This window comes from Aotus nancymaae, unplaced genomic scaffold (assembly GCF_030222135.1).
Source record: "Aotus nancymaae isolate 86718 unplaced genomic scaffold, 86718_ANA_hifiasm-v0.15.2.pri h1tg000029l, whole genome shotgun sequence".
NCBI lineage: Eukaryota > Metazoa > Chordata > Mammalia > Primates > Aotidae > Aotus > Aotus nancymaae.
In genome coordinates, this window is record NW_026988442.1 from 16,916,283 (window position 1) to 16,939,703 (window position 23,421).

At 45.3% G+C, this 23,421-nt stretch overlaps 2 protein-coding genes across 5 annotated transcripts in view; one reads left to right on the top strand and one right to left on the bottom strand.

Annotated features, from left to right (window-relative positions):
* The window catches only part of MROH8 (maestro heat like repeat family member 8), a 43,408-nt gene extending 28,041 nt beyond the window's left edge, over window positions 1-15,367 (bottom strand). Inside the window, 7 exon segments of the mRNA XM_064382411.1 lie at window positions 2,093-2,188; window positions 3,421-3,565; window positions 4,604-4,683; window positions 5,619-5,741; window positions 7,299-7,444; window positions 9,684-9,805; window positions 15,081-15,367. Coding sequence (XP_064238481.1) covers window positions 2,093-2,188; window positions 3,421-3,565; window positions 4,604-4,683; window positions 5,619-5,741; window positions 7,299-7,444; window positions 9,684-9,805; window positions 15,081-15,367 — 999 coding nt within the window.
* Window positions 14,961-23,421, top strand: part of RPN2 (ribophorin II) — a 63,291-nt gene continuing 54,830 nt past the window's right edge. For 2 of the 4 annotated variants that reach the window (XM_064382407.1, XM_064382410.1), the window contains exons 1-2: window positions 14,962-15,227; window positions 20,262-20,455. In XM_064382407.1, coding sequence (XP_064238477.1) covers window positions 15,215-15,227; window positions 20,262-20,455 — 207 coding nt within the window. In that variant the 5' untranslated portion in view covers window positions 14,962-15,214. Of the gene's footprint in view, window positions 15,228-20,261; window positions 20,456-23,421 lie in introns of all 4 variants that reach the window. The other 2 variants (XM_064382409.1, XM_064382408.1) reach the window with 2 other exon arrangements.

Below are 23,421 nucleotides of genomic sequence, written 5' to 3' on the forward strand. Positions count from 1 at the left end.
TTTATCATTTTCCCTTCATCCCAATTCTTTAATTAATTATTCTGTACAGAAGCACAGAAAATGAGCTAGAAAATAAGCTCCTGGGCTGGATGCAGTGGCTCATGCCTGTAATCCCAGCAGTTTGGGAGGCCGAGGCAGGTGAATCACAACGTCAGGAGTTCGAGACCAGCCTGACCAACATGGTGAAACCCTGTCTCTACTAAAAATACAAAATTAGCTGGGCGTGGTGTGCGCACCTGTAATCCCAGCTACTCAGGAGGCTGATGCAGGAGAATTGCTTGAACCTGGGAGGTGGAGGTTGCAGTGAGCTGAGATTGCGCCACTGCACTCCAGCCTGGGCGACAAAGCAAGACTCCATCTCAAAAAAAAAAAGAAGAAAGAAAGAAAAGAAGCTCCTTTAGCAGCCAAACCACCTGACCGACTGCCTGAGTCTTTGTGCCTTGCTTGTCAGTTAGGACAAGAATAAATGCATCATTAGGGTGCAGATGATTAATAATAGCTTAAAGGGTTATCCCTTTCTGGGATATTTGCACCTTAAAAAAGGGTAAGGCCGGGTGCCATGGCTCACGCCTGTAATCCCAGCACTTTGGAAGGCCGAGGCGGGCGGATCACGAGGTCAAGAGATCGAGACCATCCTGGCCAACATGGTGAAACCCCGTCTCTACTAAAAATACAAAAATTAGCCAGGCGTGGTGGCAAGTGCCTGTGGTCCCAGCTACTCGGGAGGCTGAGGCAGAAGAATCGCTTGAATCCAGGAGGCAGAGGTTGCAGTGAGCCGAGATTGCACCATTGCACTCCGGCCTGGTGATAGAGCAAGACTCCGTCTCAAAAAAAAAAAGGGTAAGAAAAATAAAAATAAAATAACAACAACAACAAAAAAGGGCAAGAGAGCAAGATACCTGAACTGCAGTGAACGAATTCCAACGAATAAATCTCTAGTTATGGAACAGCATATACAGAAGCTGGTGCAGGTCAGAGCAGTTGGTTATTATGACCTTTGAGTATCATCTGGTAGGAAGCTGCTTACTTACTAACTCTTTTTTTTCATTTGTTTTTGAGAAGAAGCCTTGCACTCTCACCCAGGGTGGAGTGCAGTGGCACAATCTTGGCTCACTGCAACCTCCGCCTACTGGGTTCAAATGATTCTCCTGCCTCAGCCTCCTGAGTACCTGGGACTACAGGCATGTACCACCACACCTGGCTAATTTTGCCTTTTTAGTAGAGACAGGGTTTCACCATGTTAGCCAGGCTGGTCTCGAACACCTAACCTCAAATGATTCACCTGCCTTGGCCTCCCAAAGTGCTGGGATTACAGGCATGAGCCACTGCACCCGGCCTTAGTAACTCTTGAGGCTGACCCTTCCCTCATCACTGAATAAAACCCTTCTATACTAGTAAGGAATAATATCTTTAAAATTTTTTTTTGATACAGAGTCTCTGTCACCCAGGCTGGAGTGCAGTGGTTCAATCTCTGCTTACTGCAACCTCTGTCTCCCGGGTTCAAGTGATTCTCGTGCCTCAGCCTCCCGAGTAGCAGGGATTACAGGTGGGCATCACCATGCCTGGCTAATTTTTTTTTTTTTTTTTTAAGTAGAGTCAGGGTTTTGCCATGTTGGTGAGGCTCGTCTTGAGCTCCTGGCCTCAAATGAGTCACTCACCTTGGTTATCAAGTTATCTTCCCACCCACCCAAGGCAGAGGTGGGAAGATAACTTGAGGCCAAGAGTTCAAGGCTGCAGGGAGCTATGATGGTGCGACTGCACTCCAGCCTGGGCAACAGAGCAAGACCCTGTCTCTGAAAATAAATAAACAAATGATTGAAGGCCATTTATTCAGTATTCACAATAATTATTATCTCCATGTAAAGGTGAAGAAATGTGACTCTGAGAGAGCAAATTCCTTGCAGAATTTCTAGCAGAACTTATAACCAATGAATGGAAGAGTCAGAATTTGAACCCAAGCCTCTGACTCAAAGTTGATAGCTGATACTCTTTACTACATTGCCTCTTAGAACCGAGTCCTTCCACACTTTCATCTCCCATTTTCACCAGTTAATAGGAATCATTTCTCATTCTCCCTTGATATCTTGTTTACCTTAATAATGGTGTCAAGATTTTCCAAATGTGGGTCCTTTACCACCAAACTCTGGAGCATCTCAAAGAATGCCTGAAATGTCTGCCTGTAAAGACACTGAGAAGGCACAGGATCAGCGATGCTCCCCAATCTCATGTGAAGCTCCCCTAGCATGGGATGCTTTGGAGGCTCTTCTTCTGATCCTAAGACTTTATTCAAAGTTGCAGAACCAGTGTAAAAGTACTGGTAGACAGTTTGTGGCAGGAGATAAAAAGGAATACATCTTCATTTCAAATGGATGCCTTGGCATTAGAGGGATCACAGCTGACTGAGTCTTACTACATCTGGGAAATTGCTTAAAGGTCATCATCAAGATTCTTTTATTTTTTATTTTTTGAGATGGAGTCTCACTCTGTCGCCAGGCTGGAGTGCAGTGGTGCGATCTCGGCTCACTGCAACCTCTGCCTCCTGGGTTCAAGTGATTCTCCTGCCTCAGCCTCCTGAGTAGCTGTGATTACAGGCACCTGCCACCATGCCTGGCTAATTTTTTGTATTTTTAGTAGAGATGGGGTTTCACCATGTTAGCCAGGATGGTCTCAATCTCCTGACCTCGTGATCTGCCCACCTCGGCCTCTCAAAGTGCTGGGATTACAGGCATGAGCCACCACGCCCAGCCAAGATTCTTTAAAGTTGACTTGTGACTCTTTCTGACATCTTGAAACAGAGGGCAATAGAGTCCTTTTGCATAACTGCTTTACCAACCAGTTTCTTAGCCACTGAAGAAGAGATCAAGGCCTGCGTGTACCCTTCCCTCTGCTTGAAAGCCTTCTCTCCAGATACACCACACACCTTCTCTCTTCTTTCAATTATCACCCCATCATGAAGGCTTTACCCGACCACCCATGCGCCTCCCAATCACAGGGCTCTTTATCCTGCTCTTTCCCTGCTTTATTTTTTTCGTAACACTTATTATCAGCTGACATATTATATTTATGTATCAATAGTTTGTCTCTCTGCACTAGAATGTAAGCTCCTTGAGTGGACTGTGCTCCTGTATTAACACTGCCTATCATCACGTTTGGCATATGGTGACCCTTAAATAAATGTTAAGCTTACAAATGAGTGCTCCTACCTTATTTTAAAACCAAAAGGAAGGAAAGAATAGAGGGAAAAGGAAAGAAGACAAAATGAAGACTTGAAAGAAGCTATCTTCTAATTTAACCACCTATTTTATTCACCAGACTTGGCTTATGGTTTTTGGCTAGTTTCAAAAAATCAAATGCACTCTCAAAAGGCCAAGATCAGCTGACCCTGTGGATGGAAAGTGGCTAAAGCAAAGCGTGAGTTACCTCTGTGTTGCAGGTCCCATTGGGCACGATTTCCCGCATCTGGGTAAGAGTCCTTACAGAGGGCAGAGTGATTATACTCCTGATGATAAGACTGAACAACTCGGCTCGATCTTCAGAGCCAGACAGCAAATGGACATCTTGGTAACTAAGAAAAGACAGTTAGGGAACAGCAAGCTGGGAAGATGGTTTGATTTGATATTGATAAGCACAGAGCAATGAAACTAAAAAGGAAAGGGTAGACAGGCCAGTGCACTGTTCTGATGGGAGAGATAAATGGCACGGCTTGTCAGTCTGTTCAGATAAATCTCACAAAAGGTTAGAGGAAGAGTTTCCCCCCAAGTAGTTACTGGAATAATATCCTTGCAGGGCTCCCTTCAGTTCAACCACAGAGGGAAGCCTTCTACAGCCTAGCATGGTAAGACACAATTTTCCAAAGCATATTCTGCTGAATGTTCATTTGGGGAATCATGGGTTGAATCTAGTTAAAAAACTTTTTAACTGCAAGACTTCTCAGGACCATTGATCAGCTTAATCACTACAACACAAATCTCTGACAGGTAAACAGCAGGCAGCCCTTCCAAATTTCTTACAAGTCGGAACTCTAAAGTCATGTGGCATATATGGGAGTAACTTCCTACCAAATATACTTGGGACAAAACTCAACTCTAAAGAGATTCTAGCAAGGGTTTTCAGATATGGATAGTAGCATATATGAAATCAAAGTGCTTATGCGAAAACATGGATTTGGCTCTCGCTTTTCTATAAAAACCGTTTTCAAAAATTAAAAATATGGATCATGGCTGGGCGTGGTGGCTCACATCGGAAATCCCAGCACTTTGGGAAGCCGAGGTGGGTGGATCACCTGAGGTCGGGAATTCGAGACCAGCCCGGGCAACATGGCAAAACCCCCTCTCTACTAAAAATACAAAATTCACCAGGCATGGTAGTGCACGCCTGTAATCCCAGCTACTCGGGAGGCTGAGTGAGGCAGGAGAATTGCTTGAACCCAGGGGCGGAGGTTGCAGTGAGCCAAGATTGCACCACTGCACCTCAGCCTGGGTGACAGAGCGAGACTCCATTGCAAGAAGAGAAACAAAACAAAAACAAAGGGTCATGTCAGTTGGACCTGGCATTGGCCCTGAGAGGAACCAGGATGCCCCTGTAAGGGGCATGTGGGCATCACCTGAGATCAGATATGGTGACAAAGACCTCCTGGTGCACAGGACTTAACAGAGAACACAGGTGCTCCTCTTGTACCAGTACCTGCAATGAGAGGGAAGAAGTTGAGAGTTGAGAAAGTACTCATTCGTTAGGCCACTGGCCATCCGAGACTGGGTGGCCTGCAAGAACCACAGCAGGTCCTTCTAGCCAGCCCTGCTCTGAGGCCCCAGATGACTGGCAGCAGGACAGTGGAGGGTCAGGGGTTTATTCTCTTGAGTCAGACCCCAGATCCTGGCTCTGTCTCTACCAGCTGTTTGAGCTGACACAAATGACTTTTATTTTATTTTATATTTTATATTTTGAGACTCGCTTTGTCGCCAGGCTGGAGTGTAGTGGCACAATCTCGGTTTACTGCAACCTCTGAATCCCAGGGTTCAAGTGATTCTCCTGCCTCAGCTTCCTGAGTAGCTGGGATTACAGGTATGCGCCACGATGCCCGGCTAATTTTGTATTTTTAGTAGAGATAGGGTTTCTCCATGTTGCTCAGGTTGGTCTTGAACTCCGAATCTCAGGTGATCTGCCTGTCTCGGCCTCCCAAAGTGCGGGGATTACAGGCATGAGCCACTGCGCCTGGCCGATATAGCTGTTCTTATTTTATAGATGAGGTAACTGAGGCATTGAGAAGTGAAGTAATTTCTTACAGTTACATAGCTGTAAAGAGGCAGGGCTGTCACCTGAACCCAGGCATTTGATTATGGTGACTGTCTGGGAACTACTGCTTGATTCATGAGAATGTAGCATTGGCCTTGCTGAGAAATTCAAATGTTGTTCCTGTCCTTTCTATTCTTCTTGTAATTGGTTTTCAAGGGTGATTACATGTGTGGGGTAGCCGTGAGTATTTCTCCTCCATGTAGAGATACTGATACAAGAAGAGTTCAAGTGGATTGATAACATAGGGGAAGCCACTAAAAAATGTTTTGGCCACATCATTGAATTTGTGTGATCCCAATCATTTGTGGTAAGGTCATAATACTTACATGTAAGGTATGCACAGTATCTGTGATGTGGCTGCGAATGAATGATTCTGTGTTTTCATCATAAGGTAAAGCTCGGCTGAGAGAAGACAGAGATCTTAGGAATGTCAGCTTTTCAAGTTCACCCTGAATTTGTGGAAAAATGATAAAAATACAATTATACATTACACTCTTATTTGATAACTGTAGAGAGCTTTTGAAAAGTTTCTTGGAATGCTTTAAATATCTGACATCTCTTTCAATCCAGTATCAGTCTTTTATTATAAGTAATGAGTAAATGACAGAGATTTCAGTGAAATTCCTTGTCCACTGGTCCTGCCTTGCTTTGGGACCTCAGCTCTGCTCTCAGCTCCATGTTCCAGCCTGGCTTTCCCCACCTCTAGTCTTTGCTTTTCCACCTGCCTCTCTGGGGAGTATTGTTCTGATTAAGCTTCCTAGGCCAGGCGCAGTGGCTTATGCCTGTAATCCCAGAACTTTGGGAGGCCAAGGTGGACAGATTACCTGGGGTCAGGAGTTCCAGACCAGCATGGCTAACATGGTAAATCCCTGTCTCCACTAAAAACACAAAAAGTAGCCAGGCATGGTGGTGCACGCCTGTAGTCCCAGCTACTTGGAAGGCTGATGAATGAGAATTGCTTGAACCTGGAAGGCGGAGGTTGCAGTGAGCCAAGATGGCACCACTGCACTCCAGCCAGGGTGACAGAGCGAGACTCTGTCTCAAAAAAAAACCAAAACAACAACAAAAAAGAAAGTCACACAACTGGAATCATACAATCTGTAACCTTCTGTGACTGGCTTCTTTCTCTCAACACAATGCCTCTGCGATTCATCTACGTTGTTGTATCAATAGTTCCCTCCTTTTATTGCTGAATAGTGTTCTGTTTTATGAGACCCTACCTCAAGAATTCTATTTCTTGAGACAGGGTCTCATAAATTCTATTTCTTGAGACAGGGTCTCACTCTGTTTGTGGCCCAGTTTGTTTACCTGTGAATAGACTTGAATCTTATTACTCCAACTTCTTCCACGCATCTAGCCCAACGCGTTATAAATGGTAACTGCTCGTTCATTACTTGCTGATTGGGTGAATGGGATTTAAAAGCCATAGAGGACTGGGCACAGTACCTCATGCTTGTAATCCCAAGCACTTTGTAATCCAAGCACTTTGTATTGCTTGAGGTCAGGGGTTCAAGACCTGCTTGGCCAACATGATGAAACCCGTCTCTACTAAAAATACAAAAATTAGCTGGGCAATGGTGGCACATGCCTGTAATCCCAGCTACTTGGGAGGTTGAGGCATGAGAATTGCTTGAACCTGGGAGGCAGTGGTTGCAGTGAGCCAAAATGGCGCCACTGTATTCCAGCCTGGGTGACAGAGCGAGACTTCATCTCAAAAAAAAAAAAGTCTAAAAAAATATAAACCAAAATGTCACCAGTAGTTATCTGAGGAGATTGAGATTACAGCTTTTCATTTTTATTATGGCTTTCTTTGTTTTTACATTAATTGTATAAATATATATGTAAATATATACATATAAATATATTCTATAAATATGAAACAAATGACAAATACGTTTTATAACCGATAATATAAAATTATTTGTATAATAAAGAAATAATATATTTAAAATTTTGTTAAAATAGAGGAATAAGTTAAATAACTCATAAAAATTGCTTGTGCATACCTTTAGCTCACCACTGAAAACCTCCTGGATGGACTGGATCAACTTCTCAACAATGGCCTCATTGAGTGGGTTCTGGTGGGTCAGGTGTCTGGGGCTATCTGACAGGGACTCCCAGTGGAGTCCAGGGATGTCACGGATGTCTGAGTCTAACATTGAAAGAAAGACACTGGATGATGCCTCTGTACTGTGTAAAGTGATGAGGTTTAGTGGGGAGTACCACTGGCTCTTACCTTTACTAGTTGCTCTATGACCTTAACCAAGTCCCATCCCTTCTCCTAGACTCAGTTTCCTCAATTATAAATTCAATATTCTCTAAGGGCCTCCTAAGCTACAAAAACCTTTGGGACTGAGCTGTAGCAGAATGGTTAGGAGCGTGGACTTTAAATCTCAGTTTGAGACCAGTTTGAATCTTGGTTCTATCACTTACAACTTGTATGACCTTTATCAAGTTAGTTTGCGTCTTGAAACCTAGGTTTCCTCATCTGTAAAACAGGGTTACCACAAGGATTAAATGAGGTAATACATGGAAAGAACTGATTCCAGTAATATTCCCCCCTTAACACATCTTTCATCTGAAGATTTTTACCATTCTTTTTTTTTTGAGATGGAGTTTCACTTTGTCGCTCAGGCTGGAGTACAGTGGCACGATCTTTGCTCGCTGCAACCTCTGCCTCCCAGGCTCAAGTGATTCTTGTGCCTCAGACTCCCGAGTAGCTGGGACTACAGGCACATGCCACCATGCCCGGCTAATTTTTGGATTTTTAGTAGAGATGGGGTTTTGCTATGTTGGCCAGGCGAGGTCTTGAACTCCTGACCTCAGGTGATCCATCCACCTCAGCCTCCCAAAGTGCTGGGATTACAGGCATGAGCTGCCGCTCTATTTTTGTATTCTTTTTGATTTCTTGAATGCCTCTTCTGCAAACTCTACCCACTTCCTGCCACAGTCCTATCATCCACTAATTGCAATAATTGAAACCATGTTCTCATTCTCATCTTTGCACAGGCTGTTCCTTCTGCCTACATTTTTCTCCTTCTTCTCCCCGCCCTTGCCTTATCTACCTTTGCCCTGCTAACTCCTACTCATCCTTCAAGTCTCAGCTCTAGGATGCCTTTCCTGTATCCCCTTTTTGTCCATTTTGGCTAAGTATCCCCTAGTCACTAATAAACTGGTCTGTATCCACTCTGGCTCCCCTACCCCCATCACACTAATTACACGGAGCTCCAATTGCCTGTTCATCTGTAAATATATATATATATTTAGATGGAGTCTTGCTCTGTTGCCCAGGCTGGAGTGCAGTGGTGTGATCTCTGCTCACCATAACCTCCGCCTCCTGGGTTCAAGCGATTCTCCTGCCTCAGCCTCCAGAGTAGCTGGGATTACAGGTGCTCGCCACCATGCCTGGTTAATTTTTTATATTTTTAGTAGAGATGGGGTTTCACCATATTGGCCAGGCTGTTCTCGAATGCTTGACCTCGTGATCTACCCGTTTTGGCCTTCCAAAGTGCTGGGATTACAGGGGTGAACCACTGTGCCTGGCCCATCTGTAAGTATATTGTGTCTGTTCTGTTCGCGGCTATATCTCTAGCTGCTAGATTAAGCTTAGAGCACAGGAGGGCTTCAGTAAGTATTTGCTGAATGAATACATGAATGAATGAAGGTAGTTCTTCAAACTCGCCAAGATCTTTTCCTGTCTCATGCTCATGTGGTCCCATCTATCTGTAGTACTCCCTCTACTCACATGGGTTACTCTGCCATCTTTGAGACCTCCTTTAGGTTTAAATAACACTCACTGTCTCATACAGGTGTTCTCCAACAACCAGAGTTTCAAGTAGGTTCCCATCTCCCTTATTTTTGGTCTCAGCCTCTTTTTCCATGCTGCTTACTACAAGTTGTAGTTACTTCAGTGACTGTCTGTTTACTCTTATGGGTCTCTTTTCTGCACAATAATGTAAGTTCTATGAGGGGAGTGACCACGTCGGTCACATTCACTGTTGTATTCCCAGCTCCTGGTACTCAATAAATGTTTTGTAGAATGAAAATTATTCTGACTCCCAATTCAGATCCCACCTTCTGCATGAAGTCTTCCCACTCTAAGGCATCCCACACCACCCTTTCCCTCCTCAGAATCCCTCCAGCACTCAGACTCTTCTCCAGAACTGTCTGTCTCAGGACCAAGCTTTGTTTCCTGTACATCGGGAACCATGTATCTCATCTGATTTTGCCAACTGTATTTCAAGGTCTCAAAGTCAGGGACCAAATTCATCATCAAAGTCTAGTCAAGGGCTGGTCACCCAGCAAGTACTCAATCAATACCTCTTGGCCTGAGTCGAAAATAGATTCTCTTTTCCCCTCCCCTCCCCTTTCAGGTCCTTTCCCCTTTTCACCTGTAAATTCAATGCTACTTGAGGCTTTTTTAACAGCCTCTAAGTTGCTCAGCTGCAAATCCACACTTCCTGAATCGCTGTCAGAAGCACAAGGGATTGTTACTACTTCCTGACTACAGGTCCTAGGAACAAAGAGGGGATTCGAAAAATTAGTTTTCCAGGACTGCTTCTGGCCATCATTCATTTGAAAACCTAAATGTCACTTTCTGAGAGAAGTATTTATTCATCACCAATCCAGAGTAAGTAGCTCCCGTCATTCTGGCCCGACAGTTACCTTATTTTTTTTCATAGTATTTAACCATCACCTACAATTACCTTGCTCATTTGTGTTGATTTGTTTGACTTCTCCTATCAGACTGTAAACTCCATTAGAGAGAAACCTTGTCTACATGGTCACAGTTGTAGCCCCAGCACCTAGCATGTTGTCAGTCTCATTAGGAGTGAATGGATAAGAAAGAAATACTATGCTGCTGTTAAAAACAATGCTGGGCGTGGTGGCTCACACCTGTAATCCCTCCCACTTTGGGAGGCCGAGGCGGGTGCATCACCTGAAATCAGGAGTTTGAGACAAGTCTGGCCAACATGGTGAAACCCCTTCTCTACTAAAAAACCTCTTCTCAACTAAAAAATAGCTGGGCGTGGTGGCACTTGCCTGTAATCCCAGCTACGTGGGAGGCTGAGGCAGGAGAATTGCTGGAACCCCAGAGGTTGCAGTAAGCCGAGATGGTGCCACTGCACTCCAACCTGGGCGACAGAGGGAGACTCCATCTCAAAAAAGAAAACAGAGCCAGGCGCGGTTGCTGAGGCCTGTAATCCCAGCTTTTTGGGAGGCTGAGGCAGGTGGATCACCTGAGGTCAGGAGTTTGAGACCAGCCTGGCCAACATGGTGAAACCCCATCTACACTAAAAATACAAAAATTAGCCGAGTATATGGTGGCACATGCCTGTAATCCCAGCTACTTAGGAGACTGAGGCAGGAGAATCACTTGAACTGGGAGGTGGAGGTTGTAGTGAGCTGAGATCACGCCACTGTGTTCCAGCCTGGGTGATATGGTGAGACTCTATCTCAAAAAAAAACCAAACAAAAAACCAGATTGAGGTAGAACATCTCTCACTAACTCCCTCTATCCTCCTTACCCTTTCCTACTTTTTCTTTTTTCCATAGCCCATAATACCTTCCAATTTATCTTTCACTTATTTACGATGTTCATTGTTTGTCATTTATTTCCTCCTGCTAAAATATAAGCTTCATGAGGGCAGGAATAGGAATCTTTGGCTGCTTTGTTCATAAATGTACCAGGAGTCTAGAACAGTGACATACAGAAGTGCTCAACAATTATTGCTAGAGTGAATGACTGAGCAAGCCTCTTTACTGAATGTTTAGCATAGATGAAAAAGCAAGCCGTCAAACAATGGATATGACACGTTTTATTAAAACAAAACAATGTTTTCACAAAAGTAATAAGAATTTGTGTATATACACAGAAACGCACACACACACAAATGTTGGCATACATGAAAAAAACTTATGGAGGCCGGGTGTGGTGGTTAACTCTGTAATCTCAGCATTTTGAGAGGCTGAAGCAGGAGGAGTGCTTGAGCTCAGGACTTCGAGACCAGCCTGGGCAACACAGTGAGACCTCATCTCTACAAACAAGTAAAAAATTAGCCAGGCATGGTGGCTTATGCCTGTAGTCCTAGCTACTCAGGAGGCTGAGGCAGGAGATTCCTTGAGCGCAGGAGTTTAAGACTGCAGTGAGCTATGATGGCACCACTGCACTCCGGCCTGAGTGACAGAGAGAACCTGTCTCTAGAAGAAAAACAAAAACAAAAAAATAACTTATGGAATTAATTTTTTTTTTTTTTTGAGACGGAGTCTCACTCTGTCGCCAGGCTGGAATGCAGTGGCACAATCTCAGCTCACTGCAACCTCTGCCTCCCGGGTTCAAGCAATTCTCCTGCCTCAGCTTCCCAAGTAGCTGGGATTACAGGCGTGCGCGACCAGGCCCAGCTAATTTTTGTATTTTTTAGAAGAGACAGGGTTTCACCATGTTGGTCAGGATGGTCTTGCCCTCTTGACCTTGTGATCCGCCCGCCTTGGCCTCCCAAAGTGCAGGGATTACAGGCATGAGCCACCGGGCCCAGCTGGAAATACTTTTTAAAAATTATGTATTTATTTAATTTTAATTTTTTTTTTGAGACAGAGTCTGGATTTGTCTCCCAGGCTGCAGTACAGTGGTGCAATCTCAGCTCACTGCAAACTCTGCCTCCTGGGTTCAAGTGATTCTTAGGCCTCAGCCTCCTGAGTATCTGGGATTACAGGTGCCCCACCATATCTGGCTAATTTTTACATTTTTAGTAGAGATGAGGTTTCGCCATGTTGGCCAGGCTGGTCTCAAACTCCTGACCTCAGGTCATCTGCCCACTTTGGCCTCCCAAAGTGTGGGGATTACAGGAGTGAGCCACTGCACCTGGCCAATAAAACAATTTTGGAAGGAAACCCCAAACCAATAAAGTTTGAACTTTGTCCTGTATGCATATATTTCTTTAATACAAAACGAGTTAATTAAAAACAAAGAAACCCTCTAGCAGCAGAATGGTTGGGTTGTGTGGTAGATCGTATAACTGACTTCTTAAGAGGGTGCCTGGCCAAGTGCTGTGTCTCATGCCTGTAATCCCAGTGCCTTTGGGAGGCTAAGGTGAAAGGATTGCCTGAGGCCAAGAGTTTGAGACAAAGCCTGGGTAACATAGCAAAACACGATGTCTACAAAAAATTTCTAAAAAATTATCTGGGCGTGGTAGCATGTGCCAGTAGTCCCAGTTACTCAGGAGGCCAGTGCAGGAGGATCCTAGAGCTCCAGAGTTGAAGGTGGCAGGAAGCTATGATCCCATCACCATACTCCAGTCTGAGTGACAGATAGAGGCCTTGCCTCTTAAAAAATAACAACCAGTGGCCTGTAATCCCAGCACTTTGGGAGATTGAAGTGGGTGGATCACTTGAGGTCAGCAGTTCAAGACCAGCCTGGCCAACATGGTGAAACCCCATCTCTACAAAAAATACAAAAAAAATTTTGTGTGCCTGTAATCCCAGCTACTCGGGAGGCTGAGACAGGAGGATCTCTTGAACCCAGGAGGTGGAGGTTGCAGTGAGCCGAGATTGTGCCATTGCACTCCAGCCTGGGTGACAGAGCCACTTTGTCTCAAAACAAACAAACAAACAAACAAAAAACAACAACAGAGAAGCTGTCAATCTGTTTCCAAAATAGTTGTAGCACTTTACATTCCCATCAGCAGGATATGAGCGATCCTGTTGTTCCACATCCTTGCCAGGATTTGCTATTGTTGGTCTTTTTGTTTTTTCTCTTTTTCTTCTTTTTCATTTAAATTATTCAGGTGTGGTGGCTCCCATCTGTGGCCCACAGCTAGTCACTAGGACCACAGATGCAAGTCACCGCACCTGGCTAATTAAATTTTTTTTGTAGAGGCAGGTTCTTGCTGTGTTCCCCAGGCTGGTCTCGAACTCCTGGCCCATCATGGCCAAAAGCAAGCTACCAATACTGCCTTGGGAAGAGATGTGCAATGGCACACCATCATATATTTCCACCACACAGTTACAATAGATATAAACAAGCACAAAAGCACAGCAAATGTAAAATGTAGTGGAATAATTAGGAAATAATCAGTTTTGTTTCTAATATACTTTATTTCATGCTAAGTTGATATAATTTTCTAAATGGTTGTATTTAACCAATTTGCAAAATTACTGAAAATTTAACAATTGACTCTCTAAAGACAGTATGAGACAGCTCCAGCACACCACTGCTTGGTTGTCTTATTCTTGAGTTGGGAGAATTCTTTATATATTCTAGATCAGCACTGCCCAATAGAACTTTCTGTGATAATGAAGATGTCCTATAATTTTGAGCTGTCCAGTCTGATAACCACTAGCTATCTGTGGCTTCTGAGGACTTAAATATGGCGGCTAGTACAAATAAGAGACTGAATTTTAAATTTTACTTAATTTTAATTCATTTAAATTCAAATTTAAATATCCACATAAGTCTAGTGGCTATTATAATAGACACAGAAAGAATTGACTCCCATCTGGATAAAAATATTTGGTACAATAATAAGTGCTGTAATCTCAGCACTTTGGGAGGTTAAGGCAGGAGGATCGTTTGAGCCCAGGAGTTCCAGACCAGCCTGGGCAACAAAGTGAGACGCGGTACCTACCAAAAATAATTTTAAAAGATTAGCTGGGCATCGTGGTGCGTGCCAGTGGTCCCAGCTACTCAGGAGGCTCAGGTGGGAGGATCTCTTGAGCCCAGGATGTCGAGGCTGCAGTGAGCTGTGATCGCACCACTGCACTCGGGCCTGGGCGACAGAGCAAGACCCAGTATCAATAAAAAAGGAAAGAAAATAAATAATGTTTGTAGAGCGCTCGGCACAGTGTTGGGTTATACTGTAAACATTCAATAATTAGCGCTAGTTATTAGCGTTGTGTTCCTGCATAAGCCACTTTCATGTTCAGTCTGTAAAACTGGCCTAATATGTTCTCTAGGAGTCACTGAATTGCTCTGTAAATTAGATAAAATATCACTCATAGGTCAGTTATTAACAACCCAAGTGATAATCTTTGGAAGGAACTGACATAATTTATTATTTTTCCCTTCCTCCCTTCCTTGGTTGACATTATTTCTCTCTCTCTCTCTCTCTCTGTGTATGTGTGTGTGTCTGTGTGTGTGTGTATGTATCGGTGTGATGGAGTTAGGCACTCTTGTTGCCCAGGCTGGAGTGCAATGGCGCGATCTCGACTCACTGAAACCTCCACCTCCCGGGTTCCAGCGATTCTCCTACCTCAGCCTCCCAAGTAGCTGGGATTACAGGCGCTTGGCTACCACGCTCGGCTAATTTTTGTATTTTTGGTGGAGACCGGTTTTCACCATGTTGCCGAGGCTAACTCCTGATCTCAACTCATCTGCCCGCCTCGGCCTCCCAAAGTGCTGGGATTACAGGCGTGAGCCACTGCGCCCGGCCAGAAACTGCCACGATTTTCTAAAGAAAAAAAAGAAAATCCCTTCTAATACTGCTCTCACCTCCCAACGAGACCTTTCTTGTTCCTTTAAAATGGGCCGGGCTGAAGAAATACGAGTGAATGACAGCAAATCGGCCAATCAGAAGCGGCCCCATCTCGGGCCCGCCCAGAAGCCTGGCCCAATCGCGTCCCGGTAGCTCCCGGAATAGGACGGTTTCGAGACGGTCGCTTTCAAGTGGGCCTGGGCGCGGGGGGGATGCGGGTCTGTCCTCGGGAACTGCGAGGCCCTGTGCGCACGAGGACTGGGATCCCGGCCTCGGCTGCTTGAAGCGTCCAGGCTTAGCGGGGCCGCGGACACTGACCTGTGCTTAGAACTCATCCTGTCCCGCAGAGCCTGCCGCAATTTCCTGCCGTCCCCTGCGGCGGTTTCTTGGAGCCGCTTTCCCAAGCGGAAGTCAGCCTGCGGCTTCGACTCCGGCGGGACCTGCACGGAGGAATGGCGCTGCCGGGTAAGGAGTTGCGCGTGGCTCGTCGACAGGGCCCCGCGGCCGGCACTCTTTGGGGAGAGGGCCGTCGCCCGCGGGAGGCTACTGGCCGCTGCTCGGGAGCCGACCAGGCAGGATCCTCTTCCCCTGCGGGACAAGGGCATGGGCACGGGCTTGGGTGGGGGCGTTCTTGGGTCGAGGATCCGCAGGAGGCCTGCGAGCTGGTGGGGAGTGCCGGTTACCTGTCGGGGTTGGTGCCTAGGGGAGGGGGTGCAGCGCGGAGCTACGGGTCGCCCCGAGGCCCAGCCGGGTGTACCGCGGCCGCGCTTAGCCGGTAGGTCTGGCCTCATTAATTTCACTCGCTCTGGCTCCTGGACCGGGCGGCCTAAGGTTCTGGTCCCGGCGCCGCCCCTTACTCCGTGTGAGCTTTTGGGCAGATCGTCCTTCTTTGGGCTGTAGTTGCCCCTTCAGTGAAAGGGGCAAAGAAAGCCCCTCACTTCTCTCTCTGAACTTGGAGCATATTCTGAAGTTACGCTCTCGATGCAGACTTGCTGGCGGACTCGTATTCATTGTGTAACCTAAAGCAGGTTACTTAATCCCTCTGCATCTCAGTTTCTTATTTGTAAAATAAGTTAGTCAAGTTAGCCACGTTATCTGCCTCGTTGCGTTGCTCTATTAAGTGAAATAATCTTCGTGCGTAGTTTAGAACAGTGCATGACACTAAGTAAGAACTCAGTAAAGTTAACTGTATTAGAAGTTACTGAGTGGACTCTGTGCAGGGTGGAATTTCACGTAGCCTCATCACGACTTTGGAAGCATATGCTGTTGTCGTTACCATTTGACAGATGAGAAGTTGGAATCCCACGAAAGGGAACTTACTTGCCCAAGGTGACACATGACTGAGTCAGTGGCTCACCGTTTCATTATTTGAGAAGTTCAGGATAGTAAAGTGGTTAAAAGTAGACTTTGGATTCAAATTGCCTGAAGCTTGATTCTCCGTTATGCCACCTAGGGTAGGTAACTACTTAAGTGCCTCACTTTCCTGCCCTGTAAAATGCGGAAAATAGCCATCTTACTTGTATGTTGTGAGGACTTAATGATTTGGTGTGTGCAGAGCACAGCATAGCATGGGCTTACCAAACACATTAAGGGCTCAACTTTTAGTCAGAAAAATTACTGCTTTCATTAACATGGAGTGAGATTAGGATTCTGACACAGGCGCTATTTTAGGGGAATTTATGGTCTAGGTGGGAAAATGCTAGTCACAATCATTCACTAGATCTTTTTTTTTTTTTTTGAGACAGAGTCTTGCTCCATCGCCGTGCGCCAGGCTGCAATGCAGGGGCGCGACGTCGGCTCACTGCAACCTCCACCTCCCGGGTTCAAGCAATTCTTTTGCCTCGGCCTCCCGAGTAGCTGGGACTACAGGCGCGTGCCACCACGCCCAGCTAATTTTTGTATTTTTAGTAGAGACGGGGTTTTACCATGTTGGCCAGGATGGTCTCGATCTCCTGCCGAAAACATCACGATCTGCCTGCCTTGGCCTCCCAAAGTGCTGGGATTACAGGCGTGAGCCACCGTGCCCGGCCCATTCACTAGATCTTCAGGGTGCCTGCGTGTATACAAGGCATTGGGTTTCAGCATTAGTATCTTGATTTCTCTTTCTCTTACATCTTTCTATTTATTAGCAGTTCTGATAGGCTTTGACTTTTTTTTCTTTTTGAAATGGAGTTTCACTCTTTCGCCCAGGCTGGAGTGCAGTGGCACTATCTTGGCTCACTGCAACCTCTGCCTTTCAGTTTCAAGTGATTTTCCTGCCTCAGCCTCCTGAACAGCTGGGATTACAGGCACCCGCCACCACTCCCAGCTAATTTTTGTATTTTTAGTAGAGACGGGGTTTTACCGTTTTGGCAAGGCTGGTCTTGAACTCCTTAACTTGTGATCCTCCCACCTCGTCATCCGCCTGCCTTGGCCTCCCAGAGTGCTGGTATTACAAGCGTGAGCCATCACGCCCGGCCTAGGCTTTGACTTTGAATTCTAGCCAGACTCTCATCACTTCTCATCACCTTCACTGCTGTCACCTTGGTTTGGACCACCGTTGTCTTCTGGCTTGGATTGTGGCGGTAGTCTCCCAACTGGTGTCCCCTACTCTGTCCTTGCTCCTGCATGGTCTGTTCTCGACACGGTATTGTTTATTCTCAACATAGTAATCCCATTAGCCTGTAAGTCAAATCACTCCTCTGCTTAGAACTTTCCAGTGGCTTCCACCACAGAGGCATACAAGGCCCTTTGGATTTGTTCTCTGCTCCCTCTGTCACCTCATCTACTTCTGACCCTTTGCTTACTCCACCCAAGCTGTACTATCTTTGCTGATCTCAGAAAACATCTTTTGTTTACATACTTCTCCTTCAGAATCTTTGCACTTGGTTTTTCTTTTCTTTTCTTTTCTTTTTTGAGACAGAGCCCCAGGCTGGAGTACAGTGGCACCATCTCAGCTCACTGTTGTCCTCTGCTTCCCGGTTCAAGTGATTCTTGTGCCTCAGCCTCCTGAGTAGCTGGGATTACAGGTGCAAGTCACCACACCTGGCTAATTTTTTGTATTTTTAGTAGAGATGGGGTTTTACCATGTTGGCCAGACTGGTCTCAAACTCCTGACCTCAGGTGATCCTTCCTCTTCAGCCTCCACACTGCAGTTAGAGGCGTGAGCCACCGCACCTGGCCACACTGGGATTTTCTTCTTGGCGTAGTTTCCCATCAGATATCTTTATGACTTGCTTCTCCTTCAGGTCTATATTCAATATGTTTATTTCTTACTTAGGCCTTCACAGACTACTGTATTTAAAATGTAGCTCTTCCCAAATATCTCATCTTTACTTTATTTTTTTCCACAGCACTTTTACCTTCTAATGTGATGAATAATATTTCTTATTTCGTTTGAGGTCTTTATTTTGTCACTAGAATACAAGCTCTATGAATGGTAGGAGTTTTGTTTCTTTTGTTTCCTGTTGTATTTTTTACACCTAAAGTAGTGTGTGGCACATAGTAACATTCAATATACATTTGAATATGCTACATGATAGATTTTTTTCTTTTTTTCTCTGTTCGAGAGAGGATCTCGCTCTGTCATCCAGGCTGGAGTGCAGTGATGCAATCACGGCTCACTGCAGCCTCAACCTCCTGGGCTCAAGCTGTCCTCCCACCTCAGCCTCCTGAGTAGCTGGGACCACAGGCTCACAATCACCATGCCTGGCTAATTTTTCTTTTTTATAGAGACAGGATTTCACCATGTTGCCCAGTCTGGTCTTGAACTGCTGGTGCCATTCATGTTAGCCCAGTGATTGTTTGTTATTGCTGTTACTTGGGTGGCAGACAATGCAGTTTATCAAGAAGCAGCCCATTCAAAAGTGTTTTTTGTTTTGTTTTTTTTAGATAAATGAAGTAGAAATGTACCACTCCTATAGCTTCCTGTCCCCTGGGGTATCATAGATAGGGATTAATTTTTCTTTCCATTTACTCAGTACCTGCTATGCACCAGGCAGTGTGCAAAGACTTGGGATGAACAAAAGAAGCAGTCTTTGTCCTCATGGAACTTACAGTTTAGCAGAGAAATCAGATATTACACTGTTAAAGTTATGGAAAATTCCACATAAGAGAAATACTGATTGCTATGAGTGGATATAACAACAACAATAATAATGGTAGTAGAAGTAGAAGTTAACATTGATACAGCACTTGGTATGTGCCAGTCGTTGTTCTAAGACTTTTTTTTTTTTGAGACAGAGTGTTGCTCTTGTCACCTAGGCTGGAGTGCAGTGGCGTGATCTCTGCTCACTGCAATCTCCGTCTCCCAGGTTGAAGTGATTCTCCTGCCTCAGCCTCCTCAGTAGCTGGGATTACAGGCGCCCACCACCACACCCAGCTAATTTTTTTGTATTTTTAGTAGAGACCGGGTTTCATCATGTTGGCCAGTCTGGCCTCGAACTCCTGACTTCAGGTGATCCACCTGCCTCGGCCTCCCAAAGTGCTGGGGTTGCAGTTGTGAGCCACTGTGCCTGGCCAAATCTTTCTATATTACCTCGTGTAATCATCCCTGAGAGAGATACTATTATTATACCACTTTATACTTGAGGAAACTGAGGTACCAGCTAGTTGAATAACTGCCAAGGCCACATTGCTAATAAGTAGCAGAGCTGCAATTTAAGCCTGGCCCCAGAGCCTGGGTTCTTTCCTACTATATTGTACTGGGACCTAATCCTAGGGAGAGTTTTTTTGTTTTTGTTTCTTTTTTGAGATGGAGTCTTGCTTTGTCACCCAGGCTGGAGTGCAATGGCCCGATCTTGGCTCACTGCAACTTCCGCCTCACAGGTTTAAGCAACTCTCCTACTTCAGCCTCCTGAGTAGCTGGGATTACAGGTGCTGACTACCACGCTGGGCTAATTTTTGTATTTTTAATAGAGATGGGGTTTCATCATGTTGGCCAGGCTGGTCTCAAACTCTTGACCTCAGGTAATCTACCCACCTTGGCCTCCCAAAGTGCTGGGATTACGTGTGAGCCACTGTGCCCAGCCAAGGGAGGGCTTCTTGAGGAAGAGATGTTTGAGCTGAATTCTGAAAGTAAAAATTAAGCAAAGCTGAGGTAGGGGAAAGCATGAAAAAATACTGGGCAGGAAAGAACCTGGCTTCTTAGAGGACAGAGAAGAAGCCAGAGAGCAACAGATGATGGGAAGCATGAGGGAGGAGATCTGGTTGAGAGGCTGGCAAGGTGTGAGGATTCAGGATGGGGTTTTCCTTAGAGGCAGAGGACTTATGGACATCTTTTAAATGGGAATAGTGGGATAAGCCTGTACTTTACATACCTGGAGGCTGCTAGGAGGACTGTCCTTCTACCAGCTGAAGAGCAGACTCCCTGCTCCCCAAGGCTTCTCAGGTTAAACCCCCTGGTTCCCTTGCTCTTTCCTATGTGATTTGGTTCCCAGATCTTGGTGCATATCATCACTGGGACTGTGTATAGCACCTTGGAAGAGTGTGAAATGTACTGAGTAGTCATTTCCCTCCAAGGTTCAAGCACTGTCATCCTGTTGGCCCTGACAATCATAGCCATCACCCAGGCTCTGACGCCCACTCACTACCTCACCAAGCATGATGTGGAGAGACTGAAAGCCTCGCTGGACCGCCCGTTCACAAATTTGGAATCTGCCTTCTACTCCGTCGTGGGACTCAGCAGCCTTGGTGCCCAGGTGCCAGATGCAAAGGTAAGGCTGCTTTTTTGTCTTGGTGGTCAGGGTGGTTCAAGAGAACCGTCATTGCCTCACTATATTCCCTGGGGTAGTTCAAAACTAACTCTTGCTCATTTGAGGATAACCAAGGTTAATCCAATATAAGAAATATTTGGCTGGGTGCAGTGGCTCATACCTGTAGTCCCAGCACTTTGGGTGGCTGAGGCAGGCAGATCACGAGGTCAGGAGTTCAAGACCAGCTTGGCCAACACAGTGAAACCCAGTCTCTACTAAAAATAGAAAAAATTAGCCAGCTGTGATGGTGGGTGCCTGTAATCCCAGCTGCCTGGGAGGCTGTGGCAAGAGAATCACGTGAACCTGGGAGGCGGAGGCAGTAAGCCGAGATTGTGCTGCTGCACTCCAACCTAGGCAACGGTATGAGACTCTGTCTCAAAAAAATTAAAAAAAAGAAATATTTATTTCAGTCTGACAGATCTGTTATTTTTGTTTTTGTTTTTTCCTAATGTGTGTTAAGGATCATGCCAGATCAGTTATTTTTAGTGAAATGTCAAGAAGAGTAAGTCATAGATCATCTAGAAACTTTTACTCCAGCTCTGGGAGTGAGACTGTTCAATACCACGTGTACTAACTAAGTGCCCCCCAAAGTGCCCCCCATGTGTGTGGTTAATAAATAATAAGGGAATTCAAGGTGGAAGGCACTCAAATGTATTAAATGATGGTAGTCACTACATTAGGCAATTTTGATACATGTTTTGGACTTCTGATGAGGAAAATGCATCATGATTAAAACCTTTTCTGGATTCAGGAGTCTTTATCTTTGAGACAGGGTCTGGCTTACCCAGGCTGGAGCACAGTGGCATGATCACAACTCACTGCAACCTCTGTCTCCTGGACTCGAACCATCCACCTCAGCCTCCCTAGTAGCTGGGACTATAGGCGCGTACCACCATGCCTGGCTAATTTTTGTACTCTTTTTTTTTTTTTTAGAGATGGGATTTTGCCATGTTGCCCAGGCTGGTCTTAACTCCTGGGCTCAAGTGATCCACCTGCCTCAGCCTCCCAAAGTATTGAGATTACAGGTGTGAGCCACTGCCTGCACAGGAACAGTCTTAGTGAATTTACATTTTATTAATTATAGTAGTATGAACGCCCGGACTAAACAGTTTCCCTTTGCCAGGTTTCTCATATCAGCCTTAGTTTTCTTTGGCCACATAACAAATTAGCTTATAGTTCTTCTTCTTTTTTTTTTTTAAGAGACAGGGTCTCACTGTGTTACCAGGCTGGAGTGCAGTGCAGTGGCTATTCACAGGCATGATTATAATACAGTACAACCTCGAACTCCTGGTCTCAAGTGATCCTCCTGTCTCAGCCTACTGAGTACCTGGGGCTATGGGTGCATCTCATTGCACCCAGCTGTTAGCTGCCAATCCTGCAAGTCAGAAGTCTAGACAGGCTTGCCTGAGTCCTCTTCTTAATGTCTTCTGAGTTCAAAATGAAGGCATCGGCCAAGCTGGGCTCCTACTGGAAGTACTGGGGAAGAATCCGCTTCCAGGCTCATTCACGTTGTCAGTAAAATCCAGTTCGTATGGTTGTGGGCTTGAGGTTTCCATTTCCTTGCTAGCTGTTGGCCAGAAGTTGCTCTCTGTTCCTCAGAGCCTTTTGAATTTCTTCTCACGTGCCACCTTCAAGCCAGTAATGGCATGGTGAGCCCTTAACGCTTCCATTCTCTCTGACTTCCTCTTCAGCCTCCAGCCAAGAGAAGACTGCTATTAAAGGGCTTGCCTGTTTGGGTCAGCCCACCTGGATAATCTCTGGATTGTAAGGTCAAACAACTTGGGGCTTTAATTATACCTGCAATATCCCTTTATAGCAGTTCTTAAATTTGTGTTTAAATGAATAATCAGTGGATGGAAATCCAGGGGGAGGAGTATGAACGTCTTTAGAATTCTGCCTACCTGCATCTAGCTTGCTGCATAGAGTTTCTTCAAGCAAATATCAGACATACCGTTTTACGTGTATCTCTTATTCTATTTATTTATTTATTTTTCATAGAGATGAAGTCTTGCTCTGTTGCCCAGGCTGGTGTCTCGAACTGGCCTCAAGCAGTCCTCCTGCCATGGCCTCTCAAAGTGTTGGAATTACAGGCATGAGCCACTGTGCCTGATCAACAGTAATTCTTTAATGTCATTTAATTCTCAGTCTCTGTTCAGTTATTTTGAGTCATTTCAAAAATGTTTTTTACAGTTAGTTGGCTTGAGTGAGGATCTAAAGAAGGTCTACACCTTCCATTTTTTGTTGATGTCTCTTAAGACTCTCTTCACCTATGATAATTCCCATTTCCTCTTTTTCCCGCATACCATTTATTTGTGGACTAGGCCAGGTCATTTGTCCTGGAATATTTTCCACATTCTGCCTTTGATTAATTATATCTTCATGATGTTTTTGAACATATTTCCCTACCCTTTTTATCCCTTTAAACTGATAGCTCTTAAGACTAAATTATATTCAGGGTTGGTTTTCTTGGTGAAAATATTTCACAGGTGGTGCTGTGAACTTCCTGTCAATAGATACATAATATCTGGTTATTTCACTTTGAGTGATGATAAAATTGTGAATTAAGGTGTTGTCAGACTAATCTGTCTCTTACAAACAGTATATAGTAGGGACTTGTTTTTTTTTTTTTTTTTTTTTTTTTTTTGAGACGGAGTCTCGCTCTTGTTACCCAGGCTGAAGTGCAATGGCGCGATCTCGGCTCACCGCAACCTCCGCCTCCTGGGTTCAGGCAATTCTCCTGCCTCAGCCTCCTGAGTAGCTGGGATTACAGGCACGCGCCACCGTGCCCAGCTAATTTTTTTGTATTAATAGAGACGGGGTTTCACAATGTTGACCAGGATGGTCTCGATCTCTCGACCTCGTGATCCACCCGCCTCGGCCTCCCAAAGTGCTGGGATTACAGGCTTGAGCCACCGCGCCCGGCCGGG